This window comes from Somniosus microcephalus, chromosome 6 (genome assembly GCF_052327205.1).
Source record: "Somniosus microcephalus isolate GS21.2 chromosome 6, FLI_Smic_1.0, whole genome shotgun sequence".
Taxonomy (NCBI): domain Eukaryota; kingdom Metazoa; phylum Chordata; class Chondrichthyes; order Squaliformes; family Somniosidae; genus Somniosus; species Somniosus microcephalus.
This window is the reverse complement of record NC_140992.1, coordinates 210079919-210094406: the sequence shown is the minus strand read 5'-3', so window position 1 is coordinate 210094406 and position 14488 is coordinate 210079919. Positions and strand designations below refer to the sequence as shown.

The 14488-nt window shown below is 43.4% G+C and overlaps 1 protein-coding gene across 1 annotated transcript in view; it reads right to left on the bottom strand.

The window, feature by feature from the left end:
- LOC147116426 (dynein axonemal heavy chain 5-like) overlaps positions 1–14488 on the bottom strand; it is a 345860-nt gene that overhangs the window by 123713 nt on the left and 207659 nt on the right. The window contains exons 43-46 of the mRNA XM_085992043.1: positions 14191–14395; positions 10650–10792; positions 2923–3057; positions 343–465 (exon numbers count right to left, since the gene is read on the bottom strand). Of these exons, the coding sequence (XP_085848169.1) occupies positions 343–465; positions 2923–3057; positions 10650–10792; positions 14191–14395 (606 nt within the window). The remainder of the gene's footprint in view (positions 1–342; positions 466–2922; positions 3058–10649; positions 10793–14190; positions 14396–14488) is intronic.

Below are 14488 nucleotides of genomic sequence, written 5' to 3'. Positions count from 1 at the left end.
GGAGACCCCAGGAAAATCCTGGAGGGATGGCAACCCTCGTATGGAGTGATATTTATAGAGCATTGTCAACTTCTCCAGAGAGTTTTGTTTTAGAAATCAACACTCAGAAAATGTAATCAGCTGATGTTTTCTTTCAGCGAACGGCTTAGCTCATGCCAAAAACATGCGATGATTACAGACCACTGCCAATTCTAATCTTTCTGGCCACCTGGAGCTACATGTTGGAAAACAACTGCTTCACTTTAACGAATGTAGTCTTGTTAGGTACAGTCAACAAGATAATGGCAATCTGATACAAAGAAAGACAACAGAGAAGTGAAATGCCTGAACAGTTTTACTTACCTGATCGCCCCACTCATTAATAATAGGCATGTTTATGTCATCTATAAACACGGTCATTTTCTTTCCAGCTTGAGGTCCATGAACATTCCCCATTCTTTTGTCTACATAGCTTTCTATAGTTCTCTAGTTAAAAAGTCAAAATATGTACACTTAATTTGAAAGGTGAAAATTCTAATAATCTTTTAAGCTACTGTATATTATCAACCATCAAATATGTGCAATACCATTCTCAACATTTGACTTGGAAAGTGAACGAGTTTTTGATCCTATTTGGAGCAACTTCTCTTGAAGCAATCACTAGTAACTTCAAAAAAAAGTTGCTGTTTGAAATAGGGGTTAAATTATGAGAGGGATTACATGGCAGTCAATGGGTTCAACAGTCACTTGAATTTCAACATTAGATTAGAGCCTCTAAATCATTCCTGATATCTTCTCGTTATAATAGGGGAGGAGATTTGTCTTCCATAAGTTTCTGTGCTGTCAGCAAGGACTACAGCTGACCACCATATCATTGACACAAGAGGACGCTTATACAAGAGGATGAACATTACTGTAGCTCTACAGAAAAAAATGTACAATAGATCACCAATTAATTCAATGTTCAGTTATGAATGGGTGGGACCGGATTATGGTGCAGTAATCTAATGGAGGGGTTCAAGTGACATCTTGAATTGTAAGATGTTTGAGACACTCAAACAATTTGCTGGTCACCTGAACCCCAAGATTGAATTATAGTCTGTAATTCTCAGATGTCCATCCGGTATTTATTTGTAATATTAGTTCAGCATCTGTGAGCAGACAGGTGGTTAAGACCAAGGGGGAGAAATTGGGCAGCTTAGTGCCTCCCGTTAGTGCCTCCGGTGGGTGCTAACGGGGGGCTAAGCACTTACTGACCGGGCGCAATGAGGAGATCGACTCCTGCTATATTCGGCGGGAGGTTTGCGGCAGCGGTATGGCGTTGCGCCCCAATCTCCTTCGCCAGGAAATCGTGACATCATCACCGTGCGCATTACCCCAGTCCCGAACTTCAGTTCCGCCCCCTGTAGCATCGCTGGGCGAAAACACCGGCAGCTGCAGGAGACGTTCATCGGGAGGCCGAGCGCTTCAGGGACAATACTTAAAGGCGAGGTGGCCGATGTAAGTAAAAAAAATTCCTTCTCTTCACCCGTGATCAGCCCTGCAGTCTGCTGCAGTGCGTCGGGCTGATCAGGCCAGACCGCGTCTGCCGTTGGGACCAGGTAAGTTTTCCCCTTGCAGAGCCTGCAGCGATGGCCCTTCCCTTTAAGGGAGGGAAGGAGCCTTCCAACGCGGCAGCACTCCATTGATTGGTCTTGATTTAGCGTTCTACTTCCTTCCTGGAGCGCAAACCCCAAATTTTTTTAAAGTTGAAAAACATTAACGCCTGGAGCCAAATTTCTCCCCCCAAGTGTTTCCTTTAGGTCAAGGTTAGAGGGTGGGGGGCACATTGATGTAGGTGGAGGAAGGGGTAGAGGGGAGAGAGGAAGGAAAGGATGTGAGGGGGAAAAGAGGGAATGGGGAGAAAGTGTGAGAGGGAGGAAGGATGGAGATAGGAGGTAAGGAGGGGACAGGGTAGGTGAGGGGAGAGGGGATGGGTGGAGGGGAAGGGGAGAGGGAAAGAGGGTCCAGGAAAAGAGGCACTTCCTCCCCACTGGATCACTCTTTCTTCCCTGTGGGGAAAGAGTGGGGAGAGGGAAACTACCACAGTATTGCAGTGAGAGGTGGAATAGGATAAGTGCCTCACAGGGATTGTTGGGAAGGAAAAGTATCTCAGCAGGGAGGTGCAATTGGAGAGGTCCCTCAGTGTGAAGGTTGTGGAAAAGTAGATCTGAGCGGGATAGAAAAATACTTCAATGGCAGGGGAGGAGGTTGGAAAAGTGGCTCAGTGGTTGAGAAAGTGTGTTTGTAGATAAGTGCCTCATTTGGGAGAGATTATTGGCAACATAGCAACTCAAGAAGGACAGGCTTGGGAATATGCCTCAGTGGTGGGGAGAGGTGGGGTCAGGGGGTGTTGACAAGGTGGATGCCACAGTTGGGAGTGGGCGCGTGGACTATGGCTCATTGCTGGGGAGGAAAGTGTATTCCAATGGGGAGAGGGTGCCCCAGTGGGGGTGGGTCTCAGGTGGAAGGGGTTGGTACGGGGTCTCACTAGAGGGTAAGATCTAAAGTGCATGACTGGGGTGGTAGTTAGAGTGCACTGGAGAAGGAGTTTGGAAACATCTGGGGGTTTGGAAATGTGTCACCATGAGGAAGGGGTAATAGTGTGCCCCACTCGGGGGGGGGTGTCAAAGTGTCTCAGTGGGGAGAGGTGTCACAGTGAAGGACAGAGGCACAGTGCTTCATGGGTGGGGGAAAGAGTGGCAAATTCCTGAACAATGAACAGTGCACAATGGCTGATTGGGGGTGAGGGGGTCGGGGATATGTCAAACTGCCTCATTGGTGGGGGCAGGGTGGAGAAAAACAGAAAAAAAAATTCCATGTTACAAAAAACCTTTGCATTCTTTCTGAGTTAGGTGCCACCGTATTTTTATGCCATAATAAAGTTATTCATTCACTCTTTACCTGAAACATTAAAGGTGTAGTGGCTGAGGAGAAGTTAAGGCTTTTCGGCAGATGAATCTCAGTGTTATACTTAGACAGGTAGTTTTTTATGATGACCGTCTTAGCAGTTCCTTGTTCACCAGTCAAAAGCACGCCCTGTGAAAAGAAACCAACTTAAATCATCTTGGCTCAGAATTTCCTTGAATCATAGAATCATAGAAATTTACAGCACAGAAAGAGGCCATTCGGCCCATTGTGTCTGTGCCGGCCGAAAAAGAGCTTTCTAGCCTAATTCCACTTTCCAGCTCTTGGTCCGTAGCCCTATAGGTTACAGCACTTCAACTGCATATCCTAGCGCTTTTTAAATGTGATGAGGGTTTCTGCCTCTACCACCCTATCGGGCAGTGAGTTCCAGACCCCCAACACCCTCTGGGAGAAAAAGTTCTCCTCAACTCCCCTCTAATCCTTTTACCAATTACTTTAAATCTATGCCCCCTGGTTAGTGACCTCTCTGCTAAGGGAAATAGTTTCTTCCTATCCACTCTATCTAAGCCCCTTATAATTTTACACACCTCAATTAAAACAGATTATCTGGTCATTATCACATTGCTGTTTGTGGGACCTTGCTGTGCGCAAATTGGCTGTTGTGTTTCCCACATTACAACAGTGACTACACTTCAAAAAAGTACATCATTGGCTGTAAAGCGCTTTGAGACATCCGGTGGTCGTGAGTGGTGCTATATAAATGCAAGTCTTTCTTTCTTCTTTCTTTCTTTAAGTCTCCCCTCAGCCTCCTCTGTTCCAAAGAAAACAACCCCAACCTATCGAATGTTTCCTCATAGCTAAAATTCTCCAACCCTGGCAACATCCTCGTAAAGGGGGTGCATGAACAGCGAGACCTGGGGGTAATTGTGCACAAATCGTCGAAGGTGGCAGGGCAGGTTGAGAAAGCGGTTAATAAAGCTTATGGGATCCTGGGCTTCATAAATAGAGGTATAGATTACAAAAGCAAGGAAGTTATGATGAACCTTATAAAACACTGGTTCGGCCTCAACTGGAGTATTGTGTCCAATTCTGGGCACCGCACTTTAGGAAGAATGTGAAGGCCTTCGAGATGGTGCAGAAAAGATTTATGAGAATGATTCCAGGGTGAGGGACTTCAGTTACATGGATAGATTAGAGAAGCTGGGGTTGTTCTCCTTAGAGCAGAGAAGGTTGAGAGGTGTTCAAAATTATGAGGGGTCTAGACAGAGTAGATAGAGAGAAACTGTTCCCATTGGTGGAAGGGTCGAGAAGCAGAGGACACAGATTTAAGCTGATTGACAAAAGAACCAAAGGCAACATGAGGAAAATCTTTTTTACGCAGCGAGTGGTTAGAATCTGGAATGCACTGCCTGAAAGGGTGGTGGAAGCAGACTCAGTCATGGCTTTCAAAAGGGAATACAGGAAACTTTGGTTTATCCGGAGGTTGTATGTCCGGAATACTCGATCTAACGGCAAAAATCAGGAGCCGTTTTCTGTAAGTTTTTTTAGATCTCGTTCTAAGCAACAGTGTTTGTTGTCAGATACGGAGATGAAAACCTCCGTATGCTTCAACATTAACTTTGTATGTCCGGCAGTTTTGATAGATCGGCAACACGCCGGTCCCGTCAGTGCCGGATATCACAAAGTTTCCTGTATTGAAGTACCTGAAGGAAAATAATTTGCAGGGTTACGAGGAAAGGGCAGGGGTGTGGGACTAGCTGAAGTACTCTTGCAGAGAGTCAGCACAGACTCAACGGACCGAATAGCCTCCTTCTGTGCAGTAACCATTCTATGATTCTATAAATCTCCTCTGTACCCTCTCTAGTGCAATCACATCTTTCCTGTAATGTGGTGACCAGAACTGTATGCAGTACTCTAGCTGTGGCCCAACTAGTGTTTCATACAGTTCAAGCATAACCTCCCTGCTGTTATACTCTATGCCTCGGCTAATAAAGGAAAGTATCCCGTATGCCTTCTTAACCACCTTATTTACCTGTCATGCTACCTTCAGGGAAGTGTGGAGATGCACTCCAAGGTCCCTCTGTTCCTCTACACTTCTCAGTATCCTACCATTTATTGTGTATTCTCTTGCCTTGTTCGTCCTCCCCAAATGCAATACTTCACACTTCTCAGGATTGAATTCTATTTGCCACTTTTCTGCCCATCTGACCAGTCCATTGATATCTTCCTGCAGTCTACAGCTTTCTTCCTCCCTATCAACCACATGGCCAATTTTTGTATCATCTGCAAACTTCCTATTCATGCCTGCTACGTTGAAGTCTAATTCATTGATGTATACCACAAAAAGCAAGGGACTACTGTGCCTTGCGAAACCCCACTGGAAACAGCCTTCCAGTCACAAAAACACCCATCAACCATTACCCTTTGCTTCTTGCCACTTAGCCAATTTTGGATCCAACTTGCTACTTTCCCTTGAATCCCATGAGCTTTTACTTTTCTGACCAGTCTGCCATGTGGGATCTTGTCAAAAGCCTTGCTAAAGTCCATGTGACTCCGTCAAATGCGCTACCCTCATCGGCCCTCCTTGTTACCACCTCAAAAAATTCAATCAATCAAGTTAGTCAGACATGACCTTCCCTTAACAAATCCATGCTGACTGTTCTTGATTACTCCATGCCTTTCTGAATGACGATTTATACTGTCCCTCAGAAATTTTTCCAATAATTTTCCCACCACCGAGATTAGGCTGACTGGCCTGTAATTACTCGGTCTATCCCTTTCTCCCTTTATAACGTTAGCAGTCCTCCAGTCCTTCGGCACCACATCTGTAGTCAGAGAGGATTGGAAAATGGTCAGAGCCTCTGCTATTTCCTCCATTGCTTCTCTTAACAGCCTGGGATACATTTCATCTGGGCCTGGCGATTTATTTACTTTCAAATATGCTAAACCCCTTAATATTTTCTCTCTCACTATGTTTATCTCATCTAATATTTCACAATCATCCTTAACTACAATGTCTGCATTGTCCCTCTCTTTTGTGAAGACAGATGCAAAGTATTAATTGAGAACCATACCCATGTCTTCCGCCTCCACACAAAGGTTACCTTTTTGGTCTCTAATCGGCCCTACTCTTTCTTTAATTATCCTTTTGCTCTTTATGTATTTATAAAACATCTTTGGATTTTCCTTGATTTTACTTGCTAATATTTTTTCATGTCTTCTTTTTGCTTTAGGCCTGGGATGCATTGCCAGAGGAAAATGGCCAGGAGAGCAGCGGAAGAGAGATAGAAAATGAAGCAGGATCCAGAAATGCCAGGCTTTTACCCAGAAGAGAAGCCGCAGAGATTTCTCGCGGGGGCCAAGAATGGGCCGAAGTTCCTCATAGAAAATACTTAGCGTCAGAAGGAGATGGGGCTGGTTAGATGGCCTCCACTGTCAGAATTCCCACAGCTCCCACCTCCTTAACCCCCAGCGATCTGGATACAGGGATGAAACCAGCATTCAGGTTCTTGGAAGGGCGCGAGTGGGCTAAAAGTAGTCTCTAGACTACATCATGGGTTGAAGACCCCAAAATTGAGTCTGTATCATTTTGTTTTTACATTGACTCTCTTACAAAAGGCCCAATTAACTACATGGCCTAAACTTTTGGAGGGAACTCTAGCTGCATTCCCCCTCCCCAGCTGCCACTCATGAGGCACCCATACTGATGCAGGCCCCCACTATAAATATTTAAAATAGATGACCCTGACCTGACCCCATATACTTCAGCAGAACCAGGAGCACAGGTCAGCGGTGGAGTGGGTCCAAGAATTTACAGCCCCCTTGCACTTGAAATGCACTTGAAGTGCCGTAACCTAAAGGGCTGAGGACCAAGAGCTGGAAAGTGGGATTAGGCTGGATAGCTCTTTTTCGGCCGGCACAGACACGATGAGCCAAATGGCCTCCTTCTGTGCCGTAAATGTCTATGATTCCTTCCTGCTGCATATGCGAAAATCTATAAAGGCACGGATTTTCCGGGGCCTGTGACCGCGTACGCCGTAAGTGCCCCGCAATTCCAGGTTTCCACATGCGATGCGCAGGCGGGAAAACCCGGAACTTGCGATCTGTCAAGTTTCAGTTTGACAGCTCGTACGAATCCCCGGGAAATGGGCATTTGCTGGCGGAGAGTATTTGCCCAACTACTGCCCAGCGAATGCCCACAAAACTCTTACGCCTGGTAACAGCAGACATAGGGCCTTCTTTTACCAGCGTAAGGGTTTAAAGAAACATTTTTAAAAAAAATTTTAAATCATTTAAACTTAAAACAACCTTTAAAATTAGTTCAGGTTATTCTGGACCCTTTAAAAATATTTTTATTTTTCAAAAAATTAAATTATTGTTTTAAATGTTTAATTACATTGTATTTTAATTAATTTTGACCATGTAATGATTTATTTTTATTTAAGTTGTGTGAAATTTGTGTTTTTTAGGGGATTCCTATTAAGTTTGTGGGGATTCCATATATAAATGGAATCTCAATAAGCAGAATGGGGATCCCCCTTTCTGTTTGGTTGGGCTGGCCCACATGATCCCAGAGATGCATGCGAACCGCCTGCGCCCCTGGGGTGCGTGGGCCTTTACGCAGGCATACGCCTGCAGACCCAGGAACGCAAGTACTCGTAGGTCCGGGACCATCAGGTAGGTTCATACTTATATTGCGGTTCGGAGGCATTTGCCCACTGGAAGCCTCCGGCCGCAAATTCAGGCCCAATATAACAGCAACTCGTAAACAGAACAACTCAATGGATGTGTTTTTCTTTCAGCTTCCACCTTATGAAGCTGTGACAGAAACTGCAATCTGGAAATGTTGAGTCCATTAGGCTGTTGAAGAGATTTTTTTTTGAATGTACAGGTCATGTTGCATGAGGGACATTATGTAAGTTTCTTGAAAACATTCCACTGGTGCAGTTTTGGTATGAGAAGCTAGTCAGAGAAGGTAACTTGTCTTGAAGGCTTCTTTCTCTGCACATTGATCAGGCTCAGGGAATTTAACCCTCACACCCTGGTTTGCAGTTTGTGATGGACTGGGAACTGCTGCACAGCTTGCTGCCGCGGGGGAACTATCAGCTGGATACACAAGTTCTGTTTTTGTGAATAAGATTGAACAAAGTCTTCCTAAAAACATATTAGTGTTCATAACATTACCACTCATGCTCATCATAAAACATAAACGATCGAGTGTATTTTAAATAACAATTAAAGTGTTAAAATAATTTAGCTAAAGAACGTAGTCTAGAAGGATTTGATTTAGATCTTAATTTTCAGGAACAAACAACTCCTTTACAATACAAAGGTGTCAAGGCCTTGGAGAGGGTTAAGAGGAGATCTACTGGAATGGTACCAGGGATGAGGGATTTCAGTTATGTGGAGAATCTGGGATTGTTCTCCTTAGAGCAGAGAAGGTTTAGGGGAGATTTAATAGAGGTGTTCAAAATTCTGAGGGGTTTTGATAGAGTAGATAGAGAGAAAGTGTTTCCACTGGCAGGAGGGTCGGTAACCAGGAGACACAGATTTAAGATAATTGGCAAAAAAAATCAATTTTTTATATGCAGCGGGTTGTTATGATCTGGAATGCACTACCTGAAAAGGTGGTGGAAGCAGATTCAATAATAACTTTCAAAAGGGAACTGGATAAATACTTGAAAGGAGAAATTTGCAGGGCTATGGGGAAAGAGCAGGAGAGTGAAACTAATTGGTTAGTTCTTTCAAAGAGCTGGCACAGACATGGTCAGTAACCAGAGGGCACAGACTTAAGGTGATTGTCAAAAAAACCAGAGACGACATGAGGAAACATTTTTTTACACAGCGAGTTTTTACTGTTTGAAAGGGTGGTGGAAGCAGATTCAATAGTAACATTCAAAAGGGAATCGGATAAATACTCCAAAAAATTTACAAGGCCATGGGGAAGGAGCAGGGAAGTGGGACTAATTGAACAGCTCTTTCAAAGGGCTGGCACAGACACGATGGGCTGAATGGCCTCCTTCTGTGCTGTACGATGCTATGATTGTACAAACACATTCCATCTTGTACAGCATTCTCGGAAAGGGATGACTCATACCGATTTTACATAATGTATAACCTAATATCAAAATTACCATCAACCATGTAGGGTTGATGGTAATTTTGATATTAGGTTGTACAAGAGGTACCTACTTGAAAACCACAAAGTGTCATTTTATCAAATTTTCATCCAGTTCCTAAATCCCAATTTGTTTCCCACCACAGTCTCATGAGATATGCACAGATAATTGACCCATTTTAGCTCATCCATTCAGAAAGAACCTTACAGTCCCCTATCACAGCAGCAAATGACTTATTCCAGCTTCTCTAGTCTCTCCACATAACTGAAGTCTTTCATCCCTGGTGCCATTCTGGTAAATCTCCTCTGCACCCTCTCTAAGAGCTTGACATCCTTCCTAAAGTATGACATCCAGAATTGGACACAATACTCTAGCCGAGGCCTAACCAGTGATTTATAAAAGTTTACCATGACTTCCTTACTTTTGTACTCTATGCCTTTATTAATAAAGCCAAGGACCCAGTTTGCTTTTTTAACAGCCTGATCAACTTGTCCTGCCATCTTCAAAATTTGGGTATGTGAACCCCCTGGTCTGTTTGCACCACTTTTAAAACTCGTTAGGGGAGTAATGGCAGATTGAGTGGGAGGGAAAAGAAGTACTGAGTGTAGTGCCCCAGGAATGGGTGCCAGAGTTCCCACATTTCTCGTCCATATTAACACCTTATATTCAGAAGCTCTTGCAGTCAAATTAGTCGATGATAATAAACTGGTGGCAGGGAAAGAGAGTTGAAATGCAAGAAGCAGCTGGGGACCTACAAAAGGATCTTGATAAAATTCATAATTGGGCAGAACAGTGATTCATGAAGTGGAAGGCACATTGGAAAGAAAATGCTTACAGTATGCACAGTGTAGCAATAGTTAAAGGTGAAGGTGCAGTGGACCTCAGGATATTAGATTCAACACTTAATATGTCAAAAGGAGCAATAATAAACAAAGCAATTTGAATACTGAATTACACTACTGGATCAGAAACATATAAGTCACCAGGTGTTACTGTTACACATCAAGTTCTTTACCCAATAGACTTTTCTTATGTAAATAGCATGACCACAGTTTTCGTAACCAGACCAGTTAGCCTATGAACTGAATCACCCTTTTTATTCTCTGCCACGTTGAGTTAGCTTATACCAGGTCTAACAATTAACCCCAACCGCGGTAAATTGTTCACTGAAAACACAGAGGTTCAATAGTGTAACTGTCAATTCAAACAATGGAAAATATCACTTCATTTAGACCAGCTAAAGTACCATCCAGCTTTATTTACAGTTAAAAATGATTCACATAAGCAAAAAAATGGGCAGCACAATCAGCAATTCGTACCCCGTACAAATGGGTTGATTGTTTCTCTTGACAAATTCTTTCACACAGAGTGATCAGCACTTGAAATGTTCTTCCAGACATCATGGCGTAGGTGAAAAACTTTAATTAATTCAAAGTGCAGTTAGAGGATGGGGGAGGGGATGGTAAGCATTTTCTTTCTGGATCGATGGAATGAAGAACCTATCTCATTTGTATTTATTTTGCAATCTTGAGATTTTTAACCTATGAGTTAATCTTCTGTGTCCCATTGTACGTAATTTCCTACGTTCTGTTTAGTTATTGCAAACTAGCACAACAATCAGCGTATGCAGTAGGTTTGAAATACCTTGCACTGTTTGGTAATATTATGAATGAGAAAATCTGTCCTGACGTTGTCCACATTTGGAACTAGGATAGATCCATACTCTGGAATGGTATCTATGGAATAAACGTACTCCTCCACCTGTGTGCTCCAGTGTAACCAGTTTCCTGTTGTACAGTGAAAAAATCTTTGAGAATTGCTTTATCCAATTAAGCGCAAAACTGTTGATAAACAAATAAACACTCAACTGCAATAGTTTGAATGGAAAGTAGCTCATTTCAATTGTGTTGTATCAACTCTGCCGATCAATTTGCAGAACAAAAGCAATGACTAAATCCATGATGGTGTTTTACCGTGAAACTGAACAAGCAGTATTGAGGCAGTTACATAAACATTGACATTTCTTAATCATTTATATGTCAACTTTTAAACATTCAATTTATTTCTATTCGGGAAACACGTTTATCGTAGAATTAAAGAATAGCAAAAGAAAGCCATTCAGCCCATCGAGGCTACGCCAGCTCTTTCGAAGAGCAATCCAGTTAGTCCTGCTCCCCAGACCTTTCTCATATCCCTACAATGTTTTCTCCTTCAAGTATTTATCCAATTCCCTTTTGAAAGCTACTATTGAATCTGTATCCACTGCCCCATCAGGCAGTGTATTCCAAATTCTAATCACTTGTTGCGTAAAAAAGTTTTTCCTCATGTCGCCTCTGGTTCGTTTGCCAATCATCTTAAATCTGTGCCCCATGGTTATCGAACCTTCAGCTATTGGAAAGAGTTTCTCTTTATTTATTCTATCTAAACCCTTCATGATTTTCATAGAATCATAGCAATTTACGGCACAGAAGGAGGCCATTCAGCCCATCGTGTCTGTGCCGGCCGCAAAAAGAGCTATCCAGCCTAATCCCACTTTCCAGCTATTGGTCCGTAGACTTGTAGGTTACGGCACTTCAAGTGCATATCCAAGTACTCTTTAAATGTGATGAGGGTTTCTGCCTCTACCACCCTTTCAGGCAGTGAGTTCCAGACCCCCACCACCCTCTGGGTGAAAAAAGTTCTCCTCAACTCCCCTCTAACCCTTCTACCAATCTCTGCCCCCGGTTATTGAACTCTCTGTTAAGGGAAATATGTCCTTCCTAGCTACTCTATCTAGAAACCTCATAATTTTATACACCTCAATTAAGTTTCTCCTCAGCCTCCTCTGATTCAAAGAAAACAACCCCAGCCTATCCAATCTTTTCTCATAGCTAAAATTCCCCAGTCTTGGCAACATCCTCATAAATCTTCTCTGTACCCTCTCTAGTGCAATCACATCTTTCCTGTAATGTGGTGACCAGAACTGTATGCAGTACTCTAGCTGTGGTCTAACTAGTATTTTATACAGTTCAAGCATAACCTCCCCACTCTTATATTCTATGCCTTGGCTAATAAAGGAAAGTATCCCGTATGCCTTCTTAACCACCTTATTTACCTGTTCTGCTACCTTCAGGGATATGTGGACATGCACTCCAAGGTCTCTCTGTTCCTCTACACTTCTCCATATCCTACCATTTATAGTGTATTCCCTTTCCTTGTTAGCCCTCCCCAAATGCATTACCTCACACTTCTCCGAATTGAATTCCATTTGCCACACGGCCAATTTTTGTATCATCTGCAAAATTTTTAATCATGCCCCCGACATTGAAGTCTAAATCATTGATATATACCACAAAAAGCAAGGAACCTAATACTGCAGAACCCCACGGGAAACAGCTTTCCAGTCAAAAACACCCGTCGACCATTACCCTTTGCTTCCTGCCACTGAGCCAATTTTGGATCCAACTTGCCACTTTCCCTTGGATCCAATGGGCTTTTACTTTTCTGACCAGTCTGCCATGTGGGACCTTGTCAAAAGCCTTGCTAAAATCCATGTAGACTACATCAAATGCGCTACCCTCATCAACCCCACTTGTTACCTCCTAAAAAAATTCAATCAAGTTAGTCAGACACGACCTTCCCATAACAAATCCATGCTGACTGTCCTTGATTAATTCGTGTATTTCTAAATGAAGATTTATCCTGTCACTCAGAATTTTTTCCAGCAATTTTCCCACCACCGAGGTTAAGCTGACTGGCTTGTAATTACTCGGTCTATCCCGTTCTTTTTTAAACAACAGTAACCACCTTAGCAGTCTTCCAGTCCTCCAGCACCACACCTGTAGCCAGAGAGGATTGAAAAATGATGGTTAGAGCCTCCGTTATTTCCACCGTTGCTTCTCTTAACAGCCTGGCCTGTTTCATCCTACATTTCATCTGGGCCTGGTGATTTATCTACTTTCAAAGATGCTAAATCCCTTAATACTTCCGCTCCCACTATGTTTATCTCACTGTTATTTCACACTCCTCCTTAACAACAATGTCTGCATCGTCCCTCTCTTTTATGAAGACAGACTGGATTTTGTCAATGGAGGCGACTTGGAGGTGGGACTGCTGCTTGTCGTGTCAATGTCCCGCCTCCATCCTCGCCTGACCATTCAGAGGGCTCAGCAAGCCAATTAGGGAAGAAGTCACTGACAGATCACGTCAACGTCAGACGTGCTATTTGTCAAGACTTCTTGAAAGAAGAAATGACAGCGTTTGACAGCTCTGTGAAGCTGTCAAACACTGACATTCTCTTGAGTTTGATTCGTTTTTGTGGTGAGGACTGAAATTGTAAAAAAGTAAATTTCAGATGTCTGATGGATCGGAGGGTCCATCAGCCATTACCTGAAATTGACAAGGTGGATGTCCACTCTCCCGATCCAGCACGGCTAAAGGCTACAGAAGTAAAAAAAGGTAAGTGAACACTTTTTTTAAACTTATCACTCACCTTGCATACTTACCACTCCACACTTGCACCCATCACTCACCTCTACACCTTACTTCCAGGTACCTCCGACCGCCGCAGACCTCCTCCACGTCTCCTCCAACCTGGCGGGGTTCTCCGAGGTCGGGAAGCCTTCACCTGTGAAGGTAAAATGGCACTAATCCCTTTTTTTGCCTGTTAACTACCTGTTAACAGGCAGTTAAAAGGATTAAAAGCCATTCCTGCCTCCAGGAGACAGGACCCGAAGCTGCACATCCTCCCGCCTCCTGGCAAAAGGGCACGGAGGCAGGATGGGGGCGGGTTTGCCACCCTCCCCCAATTTCTCCGATTTTACGTGCTGTCCCGCCTCCATGCCCGCCTCCTCGGGGCTTGGAAAATCGAGCCCACAGTATTCATTAAGAACCATACCCATGTCTTCCATCTCCACACACAGTTTACCTTCTCGGTCTCAAAAAGGCCCTACTCTTTCCTTAGTTATCCTTTTGCTCTTTATGTATTTATAAAACATCTTTGGGTTTTCCTTGATGTTACCTGCCAATATTTTTCATGCGCTCTGTATGCTTTCCTAATTTCCTTTTTAATTTAACCCCTGCACTTTCTATACTCTTCTAGGCGTTCTGCAGTATTTGGCTCTTGGGATTTCCGGGCCACAATTTTCTACCATAATCTACAGTTTTTAAGTTCTCCTGGTGTGCTTGAATATTAGAAGTGACTCACCGTTAGGTCCCACAAGGTAGTCAAACATTGTTTCTTTACCATCTAAAGAAATTTCTGGCATATCCAATTTGACGCAAGTATGATTTCTCAGCCAATACTCCATCTTTCTTCTATCATCCAGCTCAAGAGTGGCACCAATGCTCCACATAAGGCCAAATATAAACAACCGCTCCAGGTTCTGTCGGTCTAACTCGCCAGTCTGCTCCTAGAGTGTCAGGTAGAGCAGCAATGATACTATGGAGATTAGGTTCAGTTTAAAAGAGCCCAATAACATTTTCTACTGTACACCTCGATACCT